The sequence below is a fragment of the Excalfactoria chinensis genome, chromosome 11 (assembly GCF_039878825.1).
Source record: "Excalfactoria chinensis isolate bCotChi1 chromosome 11, bCotChi1.hap2, whole genome shotgun sequence".
Classification (NCBI taxonomy): domain Eukaryota; kingdom Metazoa; phylum Chordata; class Aves; order Galliformes; family Phasianidae; genus Excalfactoria; species Excalfactoria chinensis.
Genome location: NC_092835.1, coordinates 17,209,192 through 17,232,008, shown reverse-complemented (window position 1 = coordinate 17,232,008; position 22,817 = coordinate 17,209,192). Strand labels below are relative to the sequence as shown.

The window sequence follows — 22,817 nt, the reverse complement described above, 5'->3', positions numbered from 1 at the left end:
CACAGCTCACTCTCGGGGGCTGGAGGGACTGGAATTCGAGGCCAATCAAAGACCAACCTCCTGCCACCTCCAGACTCACCTTGTTCTCCTCAGGGCTGAAAAGGATGCGGAAAGTGGAAGGCATGCCAGGTGCTACCTTACGGCACACGTCACCAGGGCTGATCAGCTTGAAGTAAGGCGAGCTCTCCAAGACAACCTTCACCAGCCGAGGAACCTGCAGGAAAGACATGAAGGTATTGGATTTTTCCTCTATTTCTACCTAGGTTGCAAAGACATGACCCTGCACAGGTTACATCCTCCCTCAACTGCCTTTGCAAAGCATTTTTAGCCCCGGAGATACACACATACAATGCAATGGGAGTACAAGCAAGAGCAAAGGGAGGAACATAGGAAGACAGAGACAACCACGGGAGAAAAGGGATGCAGCTGAGAGCTGTTATAAAGGGTTGCTGTGAAAAAGCAAGGGAGCACGGGGGAAAGCTGGTCTAGAAAATGAGAGCAGCCAACTTGCCAAGATGATGAAGAGCTGCACTACCATTGCCTTCTACCCCCTAGGCTATAGGCTGTGCATACCAACTCCAGGCTTCAAAGGCATTTTCTGCCTTAAGATAGGTGACCAGCACTTAACCTGCTGTGTGGGTTGGTCATTAAAAGCCAGTCTCAGCCCTAGACAAGCAAGCTGGTGTTTCTAGGTGCCCAGATACCAACCCCAGAGCTCCAAGTCTCATCTGAAAGCCTCCAACAGGCCATTTCAGCAGCCAACGAACCCAACACGTGCACATGGCTGCTTTGGTTGCTGAGTCCCCTTGAAGACAAGCACCTTCAGCAAAAGCCACCCCCAACACCTCAGAGGGGAGAAGGGAGCAGCCTGAAGGCAGAAAAGCAACTTCACAAGAGACACGAGCAGTACGTACATCAAAGCCCTTCTGTGTCTGAATCATCACAGAGCCTCTATCTGCAATATACTTCATGGGATTTTATGGAGCAGACAACCTCAAGCTACTGTGCAATATAAGTCAGTATGATTCAGAGGGATCTGGGAGGAAACTTTATGAGAGCAAACAACCAGAAGCCAACTAAATTAGAATATAACAACCCCTCTTGGGATTGTAATCTCCATACACTAAAATATGCCAAGGGTTTTCCTCAGAGTGGATCTTACTTGTACATCAGTGCTGTCCAATAGTTGAGGTCTTACTAGCTTCAAAAACTAATTCATTTTGGGGGGAGGGGGAAAAAAAGCCCTAACAATTCACACATTGCCTCCCCCTTGTTGGGCATACAAATCCCAGGGTGCAGCTGTACAAGTTTATTATTTTTTACTGGGAACAGCAGAGATGTTGATGCAGATGTTCTTTTCCACTTGAGGAAGCGTGAATAGAGCAAATGAACTGCTTGCCTGTTGGCTGGCACCTGGCAAAGGCAAACATGATGGAGTGCCATGTGGATAACGGAGCAGCTGAAGCCAAAAGACTTGATGGAAAGGAAGCTGTAGCAGAAGAGAAACTGAGGCAGCTCTTAAACAGAAAAGGAAATTCTTACAGTAAAGGGTCCATGCAGGCTGCACAAGTGTCGTTCCTTGGGTGCTGCTGCTGCTTCTTTCTAATATTCCCAAGCTAAATGCTAGACTAGGAAAACAACTCCCTAGGAATAACTGACACACTGCACAACATCCATCTTGACACAGGGTCTTCCATTACCAACCTGTTGTCTCAGGACATACTTGGCTCCTTCTTGCTGCTCCTCCACCTACTACACACTCCAAGAGCTTTTTGTCCACCTGCATACACCCAGCAGGTAAAGAGGGCTCCACACACCCGCTTTCCTCCCCCTATACATACATCCCGCTGCTTGTATATGATGAGAGGGAATGGCCTCAAGATGTGCCATGGAAGGTTGGATGTTAGGAACAATCTCTTCCCCCAAAGAGCAGTGAGGCAGTGGCACAGGCTGCATAGGGAGGTGGGGGATCCCTCGAGGTGGTCAAGAACCATTGGGATGGAGCACTGAGGGATGTGGTGGAGCAGGTTGGGGTTGGACTTGGGGATCCGAGAGGTCTTTTCTAACCTTAATCCTTCCATGACTCTACGTGCCTCTGTGCTGTATCTCTGATCATGTCTTTTCCTGACCTTCCTCCGCTTCCAAACATGCTTATTCCTATGTGCCAAGAGAAACCCCTGCATGCACAATGCTCTCCCCCAGAGCACTTCCCAGCTCAGCTCCTTTCCTCCCTCCTGTCTGCTCCCAACAGCTCGCACTTTGGCACATGCCTCATTTGAGCAAACGTTTCCCCTGCTGAAACTGAAAAGGTCTCAATTTTCCCTCTTTAAAGTGGAAGTAAAATTGCTGACATTTTTCAGCTTTTTCCCTTCTCGACTCGCTTGTGAAATCTCAAAACACTCATGAGATTATTCCAAGTAAAGGCAGAGACCTTCAAAAGCCCATTACTCCGGGTGTGCTGCGGTTCTCCAAAGGGAAAGCAGAAAGCCACATTATCTTAGAAAAGCCTGAGCAGAACCAAATTAAGCTAAATTAAGCCTAAAAAAATGCAGCTCTGGAGGTGAAGCACAATCAAGGAAGAAGATAAGAAACATACAGCCCTCAACAAGCCCAACTGTCCAGAGCTTTCAAGAGGATGTTGTCCCAAAAAGCTCCTTTTGGTTAGAAACCACCCAAGCATGGTCAAAACTGGTGATAAAAACCCTCATATCACAGGAACATCTCCACGTCTTTGTAACAGGAAGAATGTGAGACACTTCGTTCTGGATTTGGCACGTTGCGTTTCACACACGCTACACCACTCTCCTCTCCCAACACACTGTTAAAGCCACACAGCCCAGCACTTACCCTGTCGTTGTTCCTCAGAACCAGGGGGACCTCATAGACCTCGCAGGGGACGTAGCTCTGAAACACCACCTCGGGTGGGAAAGGCTGGAACAAGGTCTGATCCAGGTCAACTGAGGAGAACTGGAGATATGAGACAGCAGTGAGAAAAGCCAATGTGGTCACACAGTCCCAGAGGACTCATCAAAAGAGCCATAAGCATTCAGGGAGGAGCTGAAGCTCAAGAGTTTGTGTCAGGTTCCAAGAGCTCTTGGGATGAGCTCTGCTCTGAGACAGAGTCCCACAGGTCCCCAGATACCTCATTTGGACATGGAGCATAGAAACCAACAAGCACAGAGCGGTGCCAAAGGAGGGAAGGCCAAAAAGAAAGCAATGCAGTTGAACAAAGGCAAGTGGGGTGAGCGCTGGATGGTGCTAAAGTTCACCTCTTGCCAAGCGTTACTGTACAACTTGAGCAAGACTGGACCTGGCATCTCCACCTCCCATGAGCTTCATGTGGAGGCATGAATCCATGGTGCCGTAGGGCACCCAGCTTTCAAGGGCCCACGCTGCCACCAGCAATGGAGCTGTGGCCTTAATCCTTATTAGTGGGCAAGGAAGGAAGAGGGCAGCTTGTTTCCCTGTTCCATCCTTTCCCCGTACTGTGCTTTAGCAAAGGTAGCTGAACTCCAGCACTGACTTCAGCAGTTTATTTCCATTGGCTTCAGCATTAAAAACATCCCAGCAATGCAAAAACATTTTGCCCTTCCTCCAGCACCATCAGCACTTGCAGAGGGCAGCAGGACCTTCTCACCCTGCAACTGAAAGAAGCTGGGGGCAAGCCTGACACACCTGCTCCTGAAATGTCACATTAAACAGCAAAGAAAAGGGCAGGAAAACGGTACCTTTTGATGGGAGGTGTCACTCATGTCCAGGAGCTGAACGATGCGGGGCCGTCGAGTGCTGTGGGTGCTGGCCAACCTCTGCTCCGTGGTGAGGGACATCTCCTTCAGGAAGGCAGAAGGAGTCAGCTGCAAGGCAAAACACAGCCAGGGCTGCAGAAAGGCCTTCCTCCTGAAAGGCTTTTCTTGTTCAAGCCCCACCAATGAATCTTTTATGCCTGCAGCCACTAGGACAGTCCTGGAAGTCCCGTAAGTTACCTGCTGAAATATTCATGGCCAGTAAATTAATTATATAGAGCGGAATACACATGCTCCAACAGAGCAGCTCTGTCCCATTAGCCTCTCCTCCGTGATTTGAAGTGACATGTTTGGGGATTTCTGCTCTTTGGGCATTTGTTTCCTCTCTAGTTTTGCTGCACGGAGCCGGTGACCTTTGAGAAGAGCAGGAAGGAGCCCGTCCCAGGCCCCCAGCTCCACATGATGTGTCTGCATATGGAGATGTCACTGCTGGGCAAGTCACAAGAGAACAGCACCGTGCCAGGACCAAGTTTGGGGTCTGAGCCCTCATTTACCTTGTTCTAACTGCTTGTTTTCTCCAGGTTGACCTTGCAGGCCCTACGCAGAGGTCTGCATAGATGTCTCCTCAAAAGAGGCTCAACAACAGGTCAGCTCCGGTCAGCAGAGGGGACATTTGGGGATGAGAAAGAAAAGACTGGCCTCACTCCATTGTAGTGTGCTCAAAACTAGGATGAGAACTGTTTTGGAGCTTTTTCTTGGCCATGTCCTGCCAAGCCCTCAGGCAAAGTGTTTGCAGTTCAGCAGTCGCAGGTACCATCGCAGCCTGTGGCTAGAGGTGTCCCTGCCTCACACCATGGGGACAACAGCAAAGAGCATGTGTTGGAGCTCCAGCTGTCCTTGTGCAGAACCTCATAGGTTCAGCTCCAGTGCACACAGGGAAGAGCATGGACTACACCTAAAGCAGCACACAGCCTGTCCCCAAGGCACCGCAACAGCCATCTCCAACAGAGAAGCATGGCAGCAAGGAGGAGAAACAGAGTAAGGACCCAGAAAGTTTCCCACCTTAACAGCTCCCACCTGGCCACAGTTGGTACTTACTGTTACAGGCTCCTCCTCCTCGGTGACCAGCTTTGGGTTGTAAGGTGCCACCACTTCGTTCTGGAACCCATCGGAGCTTTTGGAGGATCCCACTGACTGGTGGAGGTTGTTGGTAGCCATGTTTCAGCTGACCTGCAAGAAGCAGCAATGGGACTTTTAAAATCCAGAAGAGAAATCAAACCGTAAGGTCTCAGTGCCAGCACTGACACACCAGGATTGGCACCCAGGCTATAGCTGGATGCCTGGACAGGAGCACACCCATACACTTGTACCAGGTTGGCACTGCTGTGTTGCTTCTTCCTGTGCCAACTTTGTGCTCACAGCATTACCAACAAAAGCCCATGGGCTCATGATGCTCTGAGCATCAATAACAGCACACCACTTTCCTGCCTTGCCAGCCAAGTCTCTACCCTTTGTGCTGGGAGCCTTCTAATGAACAGAGCGCTGAGTTCAACACTCTGATGAGGAGCTATCATTTCTCAAAGCTAATTTGGTTGGTTTAAGTTACAAAAATTACCCAGCAAATACGATTCCTTCCAGGCATGAAATTATCCTGGTGCTCTGGAGCATCTCTCCGTGGAGAAGAAGGGCCCTAATTTCCCTTTATTAACACCCAAACTCAAAGCCCCCTTCAGGCATCATAGAGGCTGCAACAGCAGTGAGAGCATGGAACCCTTTAAAGAACACAAGCAAACACAACACGTGAAAGCAGGGTCGCTGACAAGTCCCCCATAAGCATCCCCAGGAAGTTCATCACTTCATTCCTCCACACCCCAAGCCGTGCTGCACACATCTGTAGGATCTGACTCTTCGTGCAGTGCTAGGAAAGGACAAGCACAGAAATAAAGGGGAGACCTCAACCCAAAAGACACAGGCTTACATGGTGGCTGTTTCCCCCAGCTCTTATGGGAGAAACAAGGGAGCAAAGCCCAGTCACGCAGACACGCTACAGCGAGAGATGGGATTTTGAGCTGGAAATAACTATTCTTTTTTCCAAGAGAAATGTAATGGGGATGATATAACATTAATCTGGATTTCTGCGCTTTATTACCGGGTCTTGAGAATAACTGGATTATTTGTTACGATTTTCTAGCTGTAATTTAACTTTGCCCAAAATTAATCCTGTTCATCATGCCCACGACGTCTATTTCCATCCCCCATCCCATTACCCCCACCTCCAGCAGGGCACAGCTGCAGCCCAGGGTCTTGCTGAGCTCCAGCATTAGGAAGGGACAAGCAGAATGAAAGAAGCCAGCTCCACTGGACAGAAAGAAGCTATGGCCCCACTGAGCTTTGCTGGGGGCTGCAAGCAGCCAGAAACATGAGGACTGCAATCCTTCCCTGCTGCAGGTCTGTTGGACCACAGGGCTATTAATGGTGATGCCTCTGGCTCCCAGCACCTCAGTTTTGGGTTGAATGCAGCTGCCCCCTGAGCCAGGCATCAGTCCAGAACTCTGAGCAGGTATTGGGTGGAAGCTCCTGACACATCCCCCAAAATCCCATATACCAGTGTAGAAAAAGCTAAACTGAAGGTCACTAAGGACACACAGCCTTCACTTTCTCCCTTGGTTTCTTTTAACCCACAGCCAGGCCAGAAGTCTCTGCCACCACTGCAAGCTGCACAGCAACTTCATAACTCCCGGACAGCCTTCCATCTCCCCCTGATGTGCTCCTAGCTCAGTTCACTCCTACTGAGCATCACACAGCTGTCAGTCCTCCAGCCAACAGAACTCCTCACCTCCACCCTGTAGTCAGACCTTACCTTAGGACAGGTAACTAGTTCTCCTCTGGCAGGATTCACTGTGTGCAGCACCCAGTACTGCTGCACAAACAGCCCCAGAGGCTCTGGATGAGCCAGCAGGACAGGAGCAGGGCAGAGAGCCGTTGGGATAACAGGGAGCCCAACGGAACCTAGAGGGCAACTGACAAGGCTTAGACGTTGGGTTGCCTGGGTGCTGCCTCCCCACAGCTACAACCCAGCCCTCCTCCTGGGAGCTCCACCAGCTCCCCAAAGCAGAAAACACCACGAAGGATGAGGACATATAGCAACAAAACCACACTCAGCACCATAGGAGTAAAATACCAGGAAGGGCACAGCAACCCCAGACAACAAGAGGGGGTTTTGCCTTCACCAGTCCCATCCCACAAACACAAATGTGTGCTTAACATCTATGGCTTTGGGATTGCTTCAGCTCCAGGTTGGAGCAGAGATTGCCTTTCTCCTTGGATTTTCTCTGAGTCCCCAATGGGGTGACTTGGGCTGCGTGGTTTGCAGTGTCACCCAAATGAAAATTACAGCCCTTGCAAATCACCACAGCCCATCTATTTCTTAGACATCTCACTCGGCAGTGAATGATTGTGGCAGTGTCAGAAAGCACGCCTTCGAGTAGCATTTGTTAACACTGCTGGAACAGCAGATAAATGAATTCGGATGCCACAGACAAGGGAATCATTTCTTTAAGAGGGAAGGCAAAGCTCTGTCCTCTCCTGCTGCAGCTGCTGAACACCTCTCTGATGAGCTTGTTCTAATTAACAGCAGCTACAGGTGCACCAGCCAAGACCACTCATCTTATAGGAGCACCTCAGCTCCAGGGAGCCCAGCCACAAACCCAAGCAGGAATCCAAGAGCCAGGGTAAAGGAGCCCCAGATGTGACAGCTTCATGTGCTCAAGGCCCCAACAGATGTGCTGTAAGGCCAGGGGGATCACCACCCATGCTTATGGTTTCATCTCGGGAGGCAGAACTTAAAGAGATGTCAGAGATGTCACGGTGGAAGCCATCAAACCTCTCACAGCTGGCCGGAGATGCACTCCCAAGCACCTCCCAAAGCAACATTAGAGCCTCCCCTGCCCAGCACAGATGTGATTCCTGCCTATTGCAGGCAGATGGCACACCTGGAGCCAGCCTTCATGCTCCATCAGCTGTCATTGACCTCAGTGACCCAGCCCCACGCTTGGTTTTGCTGCTATTGAACTCGCCACCTGTTTCTCCTTTTCCAGCCCAAACCTTCCTGCTGCACCAGGAAGCTGAATTCCTCAGAGCTGCCAGGTAAGAGCTTGAGTTAGCATCCAGCAGCTGCTACACAGCCCTGCACTGCATGGGGTTCTTCACTCTCAAGTTCTGGACAATGGCAAACACGGTCACTGAAACAGCCACAGTGTGAAAAGAGAAAGAAAGAACTGCCCTCATTAAAAGTACAGAGCATCAACCAGGAGCTGAGCTCTGGATTCAGGAGACAATTTTCTTCTTGGATGCCTATTTCCTCACTATCAAAGACCAGGATCACCTTCAGAGGGAAGGAAAAGGGTTTGTTGCATGACATGGGCTCACAGCTGCTGCAGTGAATGCTTGCAAGAAAGGTCTGCAGAGCATCTCCCTGCTCCCAGGTGAGCCTTCATGGTCACGAGCTGCATGAGTGGTCAATAAAAGCACCAATGTCAACCCCTGACCGGTGCTTGGCTCATAACCCAGGCTGGGGTCACACAGCCAAACTAACCACACAGATCTGTAGGTGCTGCATGTCCAGCATGTGAAGTCAAATCGAGTGAGAAATAAATACCACATTTCCTTAGACATTAAGGAAAAAACAGAGGGGTTGGGATGAAGGCAGCTTCCTGTCTGTCCATGCAGTGACTGCAAGCCAATTGCCCTTCCCTGCTCATCAGCACACTCTGCACTGCGCTATGTGGAACCCAGCTCTTCTTGTAGCACAGACCCATCTGTGGCTGAATTCTCCTTCAGTATCCGCACTGTAAATCTTCTTTCTCCTTCCTTCTGCAAAGACAAAGCATCTCTCTGGAGTAATTGGATAATTGGCCTTTCTATTATGCTTTGCTGGAAGAGCAAGACAGGAGATCCGTTAAAACCGATGCTATTGAACAATTTTGTTCGCCTCAATCACCTTGCCCCATTCAGGCTTAAGTAGCAAGATCACATTTCTTGCCTAGAAATCACCTGCTTAGCCATAATTACCATATAAACAGCACCTCAGGAAAGCCAAGAAAGGGGAAGCAGAGCTTCCAGGACTAATCTCCTGCTCCTCCAGCCCATTGCTAAGTGGCTGAGTGCTTCCTAAATCAAGTCACACTACCCAGGAAGCCTCACCTGCCACCTTCACATTCCACTCCCTCCATATTTTATCACTTAAGTGCTGCCACCCTTCAGTGTATCACAAAAGCTCCACCACAACCGAGATCATTAATAGCAGGCTGCTATTCTGCCTCCCATTCAACTAAACTTCATCTCTCAGCTGTTTGGTGGCCCAGACTCCTCTCCAAGCACCAATCTGGGCAGCCACACAGGGTTAACCTCCCTCCCCACAGAGATCCATCCCCCTCAACCCCCAGCACCGAAAGCTGTCCTCTATTTCACCCAGCACCCCCCTCTATGGGGATGGAGGTCACTGCAATGTGCTCACAGCCCCCCAGGACCACTTTCCTCACCCCATGGATACACTCACACTCCAGTCCCAAACTCAGCACTGCCGGGCTGTTGCCATTCTTGTTCCCAAAGCAACGGGACCGCCCAGCTGGGCCCACGTCACTGCCCTGGGGACGCTGCCAGGGAGGAAGCGGCCATGGGATGCTCAGGGCTCACCATCCCACTGCTCAACAACCCTTCCCCCTTTATTCCTATTTTATTCATAACAAAATGAAGGCGCAGACAGTAGAGACAGCTGCCGAGCAGCAGCACCTCTCAAAGTAATAGCAAAGGCTCAATGAAAGCAGACCACGAGCACAGCAAGCAGCAGGCAGGGAAACATCCCCCCCCCCCAACACAGCACACCCCTGGGTTTATCCTAAGGCAGAGCTGCACTTAGGGAAACACGTGGCAGAATGCAAAGTATTCCTCTCAGCTCCATCACTTGGGCCAGATGTAAGAGAAGCAGCTTTGGACAGTACACAGGTCTGGTCTACACACAGCCAGGGGTCAGACTCGATGGTCCCCACAGGTCCCTTCCAGCTGGGGATATTCCACAGCTACCACACAGCCCCCTCCCATCAGCACAGCCTAACAGCTGCCAACGTGTCACTGAACCCAGAGGATCCCAGATGCCATCACCGAGGAGCTCCAGGTGGCTCTGAGCTCCATATCCCCACAGTCCACTCTAACAGATGCACTTCACCCGAGTGCCTCTGCTCCATGTGCTTGCACAGGGTTCAAACACAAGGCTCCAGTGAGCTTAGAGCTTGCCAAATTTTGCTTGAATTCCTCATTTCAAGCCATAGATGCTTCTGCGACTGAAGAAGCAGAACTGATTCTCTGGCTGACAAGACCGCAGTGGCAAACCGAACTCACACAAGATGGCAAATAAGAGCATCTCCATATCAGACATCCAGAGATTAATTTGTCCTTTGTAGCGAGCGTGAGCTTATTTCATTAAGAATCAGTCCCCCACACCTCAGACTGAGCCTTGGGCAAATGCCAGAGTGTGGAAAAGTGTGAAATAATTACCTAAAATAGCATGTCATCGCTTCATCTTCCCCAAACACTCTCAGATGAAAACGCTTCTGCTTAAGTAGCTGGAACTGCAGCCATTAATGCATTTCACCTGGGAGCCTGTGCATATCCTGCTCCTGCATCACAGCCCAGGGGCTGCACGGGGGAGTACAGTGAATTCACAGGGTTCCTTCATGCAAAGGCACAGAGGTTTCATTTCTGAAGGTTGCAACTCATCACAGATGAGCACAAACCTGTGCAGTAATAACTAATAAACTCCACATATGTGGAACAGCTCATTCTCCATGTAAAGCCTCCTCAATGGATCGTGCCAAGATTCACATCCTTGCAATAATCACCCCTGCTGTGCAGTACATCACAAGCAAACACTGTCCCACCATGCTCTGACCACAGAGCATTAACTACAGGTGACCCATCTTTCCCTCATACTGCTACAGGGATGAGCAAGGCATAAACAGACAGCGAACAGCAGGGTTCTGAGGTCAGGGAACCAAAGGAAGATGTGATCTGCAGCTTTTCCCAGCCACTGCTTCCCCTCTAATCTCAGGGCAGCAGGTGAGGGTTAGTTTGTTTACCATCAGCACACTTATCCAGACAGACACTGTGCGAAGGATACCACAGCTGCACAGAGAGCTGGTGCTGCCCCATCCCTGCACACAGCCAAGGTCAGGCTGGATGGGGCTCCAAGCACTGATGGAGCTGTGGGTGTCCCTGCTCAGTGCAGGGAGTTTGAGCAGACGGCCTTTAAGGGTCCTTTCTAACTCAAACCATTCTGCAATAGTCTGGTTATTTCACTTTTCCTTTTCTCCATATTAGATTAAGGCTTGTTGCACAAAGCTGAAGCAGTTGTTTTTCCTTCCTAGACAAGTTATCTGCAAAGAGTCAACAGCATTAACAGCACAGGAGGAGCACCCCGAACCTTAGCAGGAAACAGGACAGCTGATGCAGCAGGGCTGCTGCAGGGAGCGTGGTGATGGAGCAGAAGGAGCGTGTGCTCCCTGTGCAAAGCACTGCTTTATTCAACTCTCCCAGCTTTTGCACACAAAACCCTCGGGGGGCTCCAGCGTTTTGCAAAACACATGTGTTCTGCCAAAGCTGCTTAATTTCTGAGGACAGGGAAGGTAAACACTGCAGATTATTACTTTTCCTAGCTAGCAGGGACTTGGAAGGAAATGAATACACTGCATCCCCAACAGACAGCCCAGTGGACAGCAGGGAAGCGCCGCTATACTTGCACACCAGCAGCAAGGCTGCCTTTCACAGCAGAGCAAAGGGAGGCCACAGCCAGCTCCTCCTGTAGCTCCTTCACCACAGCCGTGGTTCTGCAGACAGGAAACCCTGCTGTGAACCTGAAATTAAAGCCACACTTTGCACAAACACACACGGGTTTAAGACACTCTGTAGGATGCAAAGGACTCTGCAGACACTCCTCTCTGCCCTGAGCCCCAGGCTTCGCCATGCTTGGAACTTCTATGTCTTAATTAAGAGCATCCCTTCAGATCGTGCTGCCCAGATACGGATGTGAAAGCAGACAAAGAGCTGTTTGGGAGCACACAGCAAGTTAGGAGGAGCTGAGCCCAACCCCCAGGCTCCTAAGCTCAGTGCTCAAGGTAGCAAAGCAGTTTCTCAAGCCAGTTTCAGATCCAAGACCTCAACACGTGAGATACAAATCTTCCCCCCTGCATTCACAGTTGGTTCATGGGAGGGCTCAGAGGTGGTGCACTGAGGCTGCAATGATCTGGGTGGGACCCACCTGCAACAGGGACAAATATCACAGTGGTGAGCAGGCCAGGGACAAGGGAGAAACGCTGGCTGTGCACACCCTCCTTGCTCCACCTTCCACCACCATCCCATCTCGCTGCTCTCAAGAGCCCACCAGTTTCCAGGTAGGTTTGCACCAGGCATCTCAGAACCAGCCCACCTTCCCTGGTATCAATCCTGTACTAACCACACCAAACCCACAGCATCAGCAGCATCCCATGCCACCAGAACATTTCCTACTGAATAATAACTGCACCGTGATCACTCACCCAACTGCAACTTCATGAAGTCACAAATAATCCTCTTCAGATCAAGCAGGATTCATATTGCCCTCCCGCCCCCCTCAGAGAAAGAAGGGAAATTAACTTGGTTCCTTTCAACCACATTTCCCCCTGCTTTCCTCTGAGCAATGCAATCCCACGTTGCAGGAGAAAGCATTGATTTTATTGGTAGTAAATACCTTGGCGCACAGCCCTGGGTTTGCTTTTTCTCCCCTCCGATTCCCATCACAGCAATCAACAATCCCTTTCCTCCCTTTTTTGCTTATTTTTCCATCTCATTTCCAAACCCTGCACTCTTTTCTCCCTGTCTGCTGAAGTCAAGGCAGTATTTCAAACACATACGCTTTGGAGACCCTGACATTGCCTGTGCAGCCATCAAATTTGAAGAGAGTAAATTGTTTTCTCTGCAAAGCCCTTCAAAACAAAGCAAAGACCACAGCCCCTGCAAGTGCAGCATCCTCTAAGGTTTGCTTTTATACTGTGGCACCGCTTAATCCAGCCAGCTGTCTCAGTGGGTAAAGGCACAAGAAAATATACACACTACCTAGTAAGTTATTCACTGTTTAAGAGGAGTTTCTGATGCATCAGTGGTCTTTTCTGGCCATTGAGGAGACCCCTCACCTCCCTCATGTGTGGCTCTTCCCAGCAGCTGACAGGGCCTTGCCAGGAGGTTCCTCACCCCCATCCTGTGCTACACTACAGGTTGGGGAGTACCAGGTCTTCTCCCTGATGCACAGAGCATCAGTCCTGCACTGCTCTGCTGGAGGGTAGAAACAGCAGTACCAGGCATAGGGATGGGAAGAGGACATCAGCCCTGTCCCCTGACCCTGTCCTCACAGCTGGAGGAGATGCTTCAAGCAGCACTGTTCCTTAAACAAGGATTGGGCATCAAGAGATGCAGGCAGTAACTCCACATGGAAACTGGCCACTGGGAACTTGGCATCCTCTCCACAGTAATACCCTGGGCACCCCCATCCCCCATTAGGATGCTCCCATCATCAGCTCCAAGGACCACACTGGATGCCACAAGCACTCCTTCATCCAGCTTCACCAAGCAAAGAAAGAAGCCATCCCTTGCCTAACCTGGTCTATACCATCTTGCTCAGCACTTGCCATTTCCAGCATCACTTGGCAGCCCTATTTGTGGTAGGATTTGTCCCAAGTCCATGCAAAAGGTCTCCTTGGCTCTGCAGCAAGTCTGTCATCTCTCACCACCAGGCCTGGTTCCTCTCACTGCTGCAGAGCATTTTCAAGCACCAACATCTGGTTTTGTTATTTGAAGCAAGGAGAAAGAAAACCAAACAGTTATAAGTGGGACACATGGAAAGGACAAAAGCCATCCTGAGCCCTTAAGAGCACCTGGCACCATTACAGCAATTAGAGCAGCTACAAAGCACCAGAAGCAATGCTTGTGAAGGGAGTAGCTTGTTTTCCTTATCACTTGTGAAGCACTGAAGGGAAGAGCTGGTTTCCTCGCTGCTGTCAGGCCAGCTGGTGCAGCTCCCTGCAGCACAGCTCAGTGCTGAGAGATGCTGGGGCAGCCTGCAAGCACCACGTTGACCACAAGAGCTGCCAGCCTTCTGCCACATGAACTGGGAGCTTTGTTGATGAGCAGCTACAGGGAGGTTGTTCTTGGCTGGATCTGAACCAGCACTTACTAATTCTTGAGTAATTCAGCTATTGCATCCCTAAAAAGAGCCTTTACCCTACACTGTGAGGGTACATTTTGGCAGTGGGAGCCATAGGGGCAACTTTCACTCTCCAGAGACTGACTAAGAAAGTTCTCCTCTGAGCCTCATCCCATCCTTAACATTACCCCCAAAACAGCCATGAAATCAAGCAGCCAAAAAACAAAGACAGCCCCAAACAGCTGCTCCAGTTTCTCCTTGACAGAAACATTCCCAAGCATAGAAAACCAGCACCATCACAAACACGTGTCCCCAAAAGCAGAGGGGAAAGCTCCTCAAAACAAAACAGGAGTGGAGCCACACTCCTGACACAAAAGTAAGGCTGATAGGTCCACATGGGAAGCACCAGCACCCCAAGGAGTGGAGAATAACACTGTTTGAATCAGCTGAGTCTTCAGAAGACAAAACAGCAGCCATGTAAATAAAGCAGTAATGTTATCATTTTTAAAGTCTCAGAACAGCCAGATTTGCACCTCTACGAGGCTCAGCACTGCAATACAAACTTACCTGATCCATGGCTGCCAGCCTCACTACACGGTTTTGCTTCTCTTTTTACTGGATCTGTTTTAGGAGCAGCTTAAGAGGATGCAGGTTTGATTTGAGCAGCCTCTCACACCAGCAGAGATGAAAACAAGGACTTAAGTACCTCGTTTGAGACTTCCTCTCACACTGAAAAGTCTTCCCAGTGCGCTCCAGCACCTGATCTCATTAGAAGGGAAAAGAGGGAACAGATGGGAGCACAAAAAGGAGCAGCCAGCTATTAGCCACTGACCCTGCCCCTCTTCCTGCTGCAGTGGGAGTGTGACTGCCTGCTCTCGAAGGACAACGGGAGACAAAGAGGATTTCAGGTGGGCAATGAGCAGAGGAAGTCGTGGTAAATAAGAGCTCCTCTTGTCAGGAAGAAACTCATCTCCAATCAGGAAAGATGCACGAGGACTGTGAACAGTCAAGAATGTTTCTGCCCCTGCAAACAACAAGAAATAGAGGGTCAGCTGAAACAGCTGTGATGCCTGAAGCCCTCCCAGCACTCCTCTGCCTCCAAGCTACCAGCAAACCCAGGAGCAGAGTCCCACTGTGCAAGCAGGGAACTCCAGCAAGGCCTTTAGGAAGCCTACCACATCAGCACTAAACAGCCCTATAGCAGGTGTAACAAGTTGAATCCCAATCACTCCCACACAGCACAAAGCCAAAACAAACCCAAACAGCAGCTCCTCACCTGGGGAGGGGGGTCTTCACTCCTAACTCCCACAGCAGGAAAAACACCCATTTCCATACTCAGTGGAAAAGCTTTCTTTACAAGTAGAAAATCTCTCTCCCATGCCAAAGGCAGTGCAGCGTGTAAGATGGACCGAAGATGACAGCAAATGTCAGAAGCTTGTTCTGATCTAATTATGGCTGTGCCAGGGACCAGGCAACCTGACTGATCTCACAGGGACTCAATTTCCTTCGGAGGCAAGCCCAGCAACGGTTATCAGAGAAAAGGCAAAGTCACAAGGGATAGTGAACAACTCACATTCACTATGTGTGAGTGCTACAGCTGCCTTCCTCTAACCATCCCCAGCTGCTGTTGCCCCTTTAATTAGGATCTGGACGCCAGTGTCTCCCAGCCAGGTTCACGTTGCTGGGCTGTTCACAGAAAGATGGTTTGATTCCCCTACGGAAAGCAGCTTCTAAATCTGTTTGGAAATCATATGTTTCTTTTTGCTGGCTGGTCTCATCAGAACTCCTTTAACTAACAATACCTCATTAAAGAGGCATCTGAAATTAACCGAGTTAGTTACATGAAACCTTCACAAGGATAGCTGATGGATCTCCTTCAGGAGATGTGGACAGTGATGAGACTGGTCGAGGAGCCAGCCTGCAAGCAACACTTGCAAGCAGAAGCACTGACAGCTCTGCAGGCTGACTCTGGAAGGCTCCAGCAGTGCATAGAGCTTAGCTCCCTCCTCCACTAGCCTGCAAGCAAGCCCTCCCTCCCAGACAGAGGGATTAGATAACAAGCCTCCTTGCAGACAGGACATCACAATCTAGAATGGCAGCTGTGGTCCCTGGGCTGAGCTTTGCTCCTCTCCGCTGCACAGGAAGCTTTTCTGCCTCATTGGACACACTGTCCACCCCTGCCCTGAACTCAGAAGAGAGCAGCCCTTCCACACCATGCTTCCCTTCCCTACAAGCCACAAACCCTGCACTTGGGGCTGCCCCTTTACCCTACCAGCACAGCCAGCTGAAAGGCACTCAGTGCTGAGGATTCCTCCAGGACAGCGCTATTGCTCCTTCCAAACGAGCAGCGTTTGCAAGGCAGGAGACAAACTGGCAGCATCTGCAGAGAGCTCTGAAGGCTCTCACCTTCCAGAAGCATCCATCGCTCACCCTGCTATTCTTGGCTCGCAAAAAAGCTCGTTTGTTTTCTGAAATAAAGCTGAGAGAACATAACACATCCTTGCACACATCCTGTCGCCCTGGGAACTAATCCCATGCTCATCCCTCCTTGATTTAACTGTCCCTTTGAGCCCGCAGCACGATTTCAAGGCTCCTGGCACAAACAGCTGGCACAAAACACAAACAAGGGTCAGATAGCAAATGCAATCTCTCCTGGGGATGCTTTCCCAAAAGAAACCCCCCCTTGTTACAGTGATAATCCAGGTGAGCCTGAAACAGCTGCTCTTCAAGAGAACCATTAAGGTTGATGGACTTAGGAGGTCTTTTCAATCAACCCATCCCCTACAAGAAAAAGGGCCAATTTCAAAGTCAGACATGATTGCATACGACCTTAAAGATCTTCCAGGATGGAATTCCCCTAACTTTCAGGTCACATAAGCCTCTATCTGCCTCTGAAATTCCCAGATACATGCATTTGTCCTTTGGGACCCTGTGCCATAGCTGAAACGTCCTGCATTGTTGTGGCAGCCGACCTCAGCACAGCCCCTGAAGAGAAGAGTCTCCTGCTTTGATTGCTTTCTGTTTTTAAGCAGCCATCTGTTGAACTATCAGCCAAGACAAAATTGCCAGCTGCCTCATACCGAAGAGGGAAGCCCATGCATAGCTGAAAGGCATTGAGGGTATCCACATCATGTGTGCGAGCAATGAACCAATAGCCCCAAGGAAAGAGGAAAGGAGCCTTTTTGGAAGCTGGGGCAGCACAGAGGCTGAGTCTCACTCCAGGTACAGCACAGATACCAGCTGAAACCTGGGGCAGCAGCACCAGCCCTGGGTACTGCACCAGCTTTGTCCCTGCCCTTCTGGAGCTGCTTGAGAACCTACATCCTGCCCTGCAGCCAGGAGGTAAATATCTGAAGCCCACAGTATGCAGGGCAGCTCTGGTGTGAGTCAGACCAAGGCTGGATGGTCCAAATGGATTTTTCTCATTGCTTCTCCACTGCTGAGCAAGCTACATCAGCCCTGCAATGGAATAGAATATGTACCTCTTCTTCACAGCCTTGCAATCCAGCAGCACTAAGGTCTGTCCTCAGAGAGCACAGCTGGATGATGGGCAGAGAAGGCATCAGTTATGTACCTGTTAAAGAAGCTGGGTGCTGGGATGGAAGAGCAACCATCACAAAACCACCCATTGCTCCTTGCAGTGGCAGGAGGGGATTGTCTGTAGCACTGACATCCCTCCTGCGTCCCCCCACCCCCCCCAATTGTGTTCGGCTGACAGATAAGGAAACAAACAGAAAAGTGAGAGATGGGCATCCAAAAGGGCAGCTACTGATACAAACCAGAGGGGTTCAGCCAAGAAACAATAGATGCCAGTATCCCAGACATGGATGGAACAGCATCCCAGAGATGGAGCAGAAGGTATTTACAGGGCTGAAAAAAGGTAAGGGCTTCCTGGAGCACCTCAGCCAAACAAGGGAAGAAAACGTAGAATGGCTTAGGTTGGAGGGGACCTTAAAGATAATCCAGTTCCAAACGCCTGCCATGGGCTGGATGCCCCCCAGCTCAAGCTGCCCATGGCCCCATCCACAACCTTGGGCACCTCCAGTTCTCTGGACAGTTGCTTCAGGGCCTCACTGCTTTCAGAGTAAAAGATTTCTTCCTGACATCCAACCTAAATCTCCTGTTAGTTTAAAGCCATTCCCCCTTGTCCCATCACTATTAGACTGAGTAAAAAGTCAGTCTCCCTTCTGCTTGTAAGCTCCCATCAACTACAGGAAGGCAGCAGTGAGGTCTCCCAGAGCCTTCTCTTCTCCAAGCTAAACAAGCCCAACCCCTCAGCCTTTCTTCATAGGAGATGTGCTCCAGCCCTATGAACCTATGCGTGGCCTTCTCTGGACCTGCTCCAACAGCTCCACATCCCCCCTGCACTGGAGGTCCCAGGCTTGGACATACTACTCCAGATGGGGGTCTCGTGAGGGCAGAGTGAGAGGGGACAGTCTGCTCCCTGCCCAGTGCCACCCCCCTGCTGATGTAGTCCACGATGCTGTTGGCTTTCCAGGCTGCAAGCACACATTGCAGGCTCATGCCCAGCTTTTCACCCACCAGGACCCCAAGTGCTTCTCCACAGGGCTGTTCTCAGTGAGTTCCTCTATCAGTCTGTATACATACATGGGATTATATTGAACTTGGCCTTGTTCAGCCTCATTAGAAAGCAGGTAACGTTCCTTGGAATCAGGCAAACCCAGCCCACATGGGCTCTGAAAAGCAGAACTGAAGCAGTACTAATTGCCACATGATGCTCACCCAACATATACTAAAACCCTCAATAAAGTGGTAGCTCTTTTGCACTGGATGACTAATCTTCCCTATCAGGATGCAATCAGGAGCCCAGCTCTGATTTGGCTGGGACAGCCCTTCCTCTGATTAGGAACCTGTAGATCTCAGCCACTCAGAAGATTTTTCCTTGCAGGGAGGTTCCCCTACAGCAGCCCCTCAGATTAAACAACAGGCATCCATTGCAGGGCCAGCACCCAGTCAGAGCTGCTGCTCAGCTATTCACACAGCTGCTTTCCTACCGAGTAATTAATGGGAGGTTGAACTATTTTTAAGGCTGCCCTGGATCCTCATAGAATACAGCTTCCTAGAGGGATACATCCACAGATCTACATTAGAGGCTGTCCTAATTCACAGAGCCTCGACAAAACAAAGCTGTGCCCTAAGGAGAAAAAACAGACCTGAGATGGGACCCCTGTGAAAGCCACTGTCTGAAGTCTAGGACAAAAGCAAAAGTCTCAGATCTGCACTAAAAGAGGCCACTTAAAAGTGCCTCCTACCTTCTGGTCAGTAAAGCCATCACTCACCAACCAACCACATCCAAGGAAGTCTGAGATCTCTGCTATAAATACCAGACAGCCTCAGATGCGTCCAGCTGAGACTCAGGATTGGCTGGGTTATTCACAGCCAGGGAATGAGATAAATGCAGTTTAACTCATTTGTCTGCTTCATTTAGAGCACTCTTAAATCCCCACGTATCGATCCATATCGCCAGAGGTATTTTAACCTTTACGAGATCATGCATTAAAAACCTGTGAAGGAAGCTGGATTCCGAGGCCTTGTTTCCTCCCCTCCCAAAGGCTGCGTACCAAAAGGCAGTTGGGCTAAAAACAAACCCCATTCCTTCAATGATAACAAATAATACAGTACAGCATCTACTTTTCTCCTGGACCTTGGACTCCTGGCTGCCAATCAGCCCCTGGTCATGAAAGCACACATGTCCTAATTAAATGCCCAAAGCAACGAGAGCAGAGCTTCACTGGTGGCATTTGGCAAGTGACAAAATGCAGAAGCTTCAGCTTAACAGTTCTCTGAAGGGCAAACCAAGGTTTCTAGGCAGCACTGCTGGAAGGAGAGCGTTAAATATCGCCAATGGGCAGATTTAATAATTGTCTGGGAAATGTCAAACGCTGTCAAAATACAGCAGAGCTCAGTGCAGCCCACAGCAAGGAGCTCCTATGGGTTCATCTGAGAACACAGCTGGATGGGTCCTCAGCTGCGCCAACAGAAAACAGCCCGTTAGTTGGTATGCAGAGCACAGAACCATTGGGGAATAAAAGGGGAGGGGGTCAGCCCACCCCAACAAACAGCATCTCCCTTCAGTGTACATATTGCAGCCCAGCCCCAGTGCCAGGATTCCTCCCAGACTCACCGTGTTGGTGCCCCCAGGGCCACGTGTTCTTCAAGCTGCACTCAATTCAGTTCAGGGAAAAAGGCTGAGAAAATGCTCCTCGGTTCCACCCTGATCATTTCCAGGAAAGGAAATATGAGGTTTTGTTAAAGTGTTCTGAAACAAAGTGCAGACATGGAACCCACTGCTACGGCAGCAAGACGGCCATCACTGCAGCAGAGATCTTCAAAGCCCACAAACACCTTTCCTTCCGGCCTCCAGCTGCACAGGATTGCTTTGACCTGCCTTACACAAAACCCCAAACAGAATACTTCCTACATGTTACCAAAGAAGTGGCTCTGAGGTTGCCCATAGGATTAGGCATTAGCTTGTAAAACACCCCGTTCTCTGCAGAGAAAGCCTGAAGGTCTGATTCAGCCCCAGCACTGGAGTTGGGTTTTGAACTGGCAACATAACATCCTCAGCAGGATCAGAGCTGCACCACAAACCCTTCGTTCCTTGTTAGCTCAGGCCCTGCTGGATGTCCTGCAGCAACCCAGTTCGAGTCTGGCTGGGAGGGAGGAAAGTCAGTTGTGACACAGCCTGACAAACCCAGGACGTGACCAAGGGCTGACAGCACTCAGACCCCAATGCCACCATGCCTACTGAAGATGCAGCCCCCCCCATAGGGTCAAATCTCCAAGACAAAACACCAGTTGTTCCTCTGTCTTTGTTCAGTACTTCAACGCCAAAGCAATCGATGCCTTCACACCACCTCTGATACGCTCAGTTCAGAAAGCATCCTTTGAGGGGAAAGAAGAGGGAAGGGAAAGTATGTGGGGCAATGTATCATCCAAAGGAGGCTTAAAGAATTGGAGATTCCTGAAGCCAACCCACTATCTAGACATTTCCTGTCTGCACACATGCTTGGAATGGCAGAGCATTAAAACCCATTTCAGGAGAAGAGAAAAGCTTTGGAGATGAGCACAAAGTGCAGAGCTGCCAGTGGAGCACACCCTCCCCCTGGGGGTGGCCAGCCCTGTAATTGCCACATTGCTTCACTGTAATGATAGTGGGAGAGAGTCAGGACAGCTGCAAAAAGTAAATGAGACACTTCTCCAAGAGGGAAAAGGAAAGAAAACAACCAAGGCCTTCTTTAACCCAACTGTTGGAGCAAACGTGAAAACATGAGCAATGGTGATGGGCAGCTGGGGAGAGCAGCCCGGAGAGCCACAGAGGAAATTACACCCAAAGCTCAGCCAGCCCAACCTTCTACCTCTATAAAACCAGAGCAGAAATTACACCCTGCTAGCTAAGAGCCAAGGCCTCCCTTCTCCATCCTGCTTTCTAACAAGTGCTGAGCCAGGCTGAAATGATGGTGTGCACAGGTTCCCTCCTCCTGCTTTCCTGGGCAGATCTAGGAGTCATCAGACACACCACCTCACTTTATTCCCTACAGCTGCCCCTGTTCTTTCCTCCATATCATTATGGTCACGAGATGTGGCAATTACAGTCCCCCCCCTGCACTGACCTTCTCCATCAGGTTCTGAAGTGCAGCTCTGATGCAGAGCTCCATCTCAGTTGAGCCAGCCTTGAGATCTGCATCTTACAGCTCAGCAGGAAGCTGGCTTGACAAAACATCATTCTTCCCCAACAGTCCACCTAGGACAGCTTCTCTTGCCCTCTGCCCTGCATCCTTGCAAGCCCCTTTGTCAAACAAAGGCCTGCAGGGTCTGATGGCAGAATTCAACCAGCTGCTTCCTCTCACTGCTTTACAGCACTGCGGTTGTTATCAAACTGCCTCCCAAAGGTTCCCAGTTCCCCTATAAAGCAGGGCAGGCTGCCCAGGCACTTAGGAATCACACAACAGGTTTGCCTGCTGCTTTACAGTCAGCTGAAGTACAGAGCAAACCCTGGACAATTTACCCTTATTGAAAAGAAGGATACTTATTGAAGGCACACCAGGCCCCTCTCCAAAGGGCTCAGCATCACTGCTGAATGCTCAAGCTCTTCATAAACAATCTGTTCTTTGTTAGGTTTGAAGATAAGCTGCCCAGCATTTTACACGTACCAGCCCAGGTAAGACAAAGAACAACCTGCAACCACAGAACTCACCTGCCACGCCATGCCATTGTGTTCAAGAGGAAGAACACAACTAGCAAGGTTTTTTGGCCAGGAGTGGTTATCTGGCTAGGTTAGGCATTTGTGCATTGAAGCTAAATAGAAAGGATCCGGACTGCATTAAAAAGAAAGCCATGAGCTCCTTTCTTCAGGCACAGCCTTGTGATCTTGGATGCAGACACCTAGTTTTTGCCATAATCTTATTAAGGAGCGCAAACATCAAGCAGACCAACTTTGCACAGCAGAAATAGAAAGGAACACCCTAAGGATACAGAGTGAGCCTGGCTACACTGGGACCTGAGAGAATAAGAAGACAGGAACAACAACACTGCTTTCATTTAGTTTCCAGAAATCCTCAGAGAATGACACAGCCTTTCACTGCTTTGCTTCACAGTCACTGCTGCAGTTTGGGGCAGTACAGCACTGCATTGGAGTACGTGCACACTCAGCATGTACAGGACTGCAGCTGCAACCTCTTTGTGCTTTCCTACCTCACTGCTGTTGAAACGTTCTGACTTCTAAACCTCAAGATGTGGCTCTGCAGAAATTCCCCAATACGATCGAGCTACTGTTTCAGGCACATCCCGTTACCTGCTAAGGTTGTGATCTGGAAAACACTGAC

At 50.0% G+C, this 22,817-nt stretch overlaps 1 protein-coding gene across 1 annotated transcript in view; it reads right to left on the bottom strand.

Annotated features, from left to right (window-relative positions):
• Positions 1 to 14,700, bottom strand: part of LOC140257425 (hydrocephalus-inducing protein homolog) — a 57,837-nt gene extending 43,137 nt beyond the window's left edge. The window contains exons 1-5 of the mRNA XM_072346713.1: positions 14,539 to 14,700; positions 4,842 to 4,973; positions 3,729 to 3,854; positions 2,848 to 2,967; positions 80 to 214 (exon numbers count right to left, since the gene is read on the bottom strand). Of these exons, the coding sequence (XP_072202814.1) occupies positions 80 to 214; positions 2,848 to 2,967; positions 3,729 to 3,854; positions 4,842 to 4,961 (501 nt within the window). The 5' untranslated portion in view covers positions 4,962 to 4,973; positions 14,539 to 14,700. The remainder of the gene's footprint in view (positions 1 to 79; positions 215 to 2,847; positions 2,968 to 3,728; positions 3,855 to 4,841; positions 4,974 to 14,538) is intronic.
• Positions 14,701 to 22,817: the final 8,117 nt, after the last annotated feature.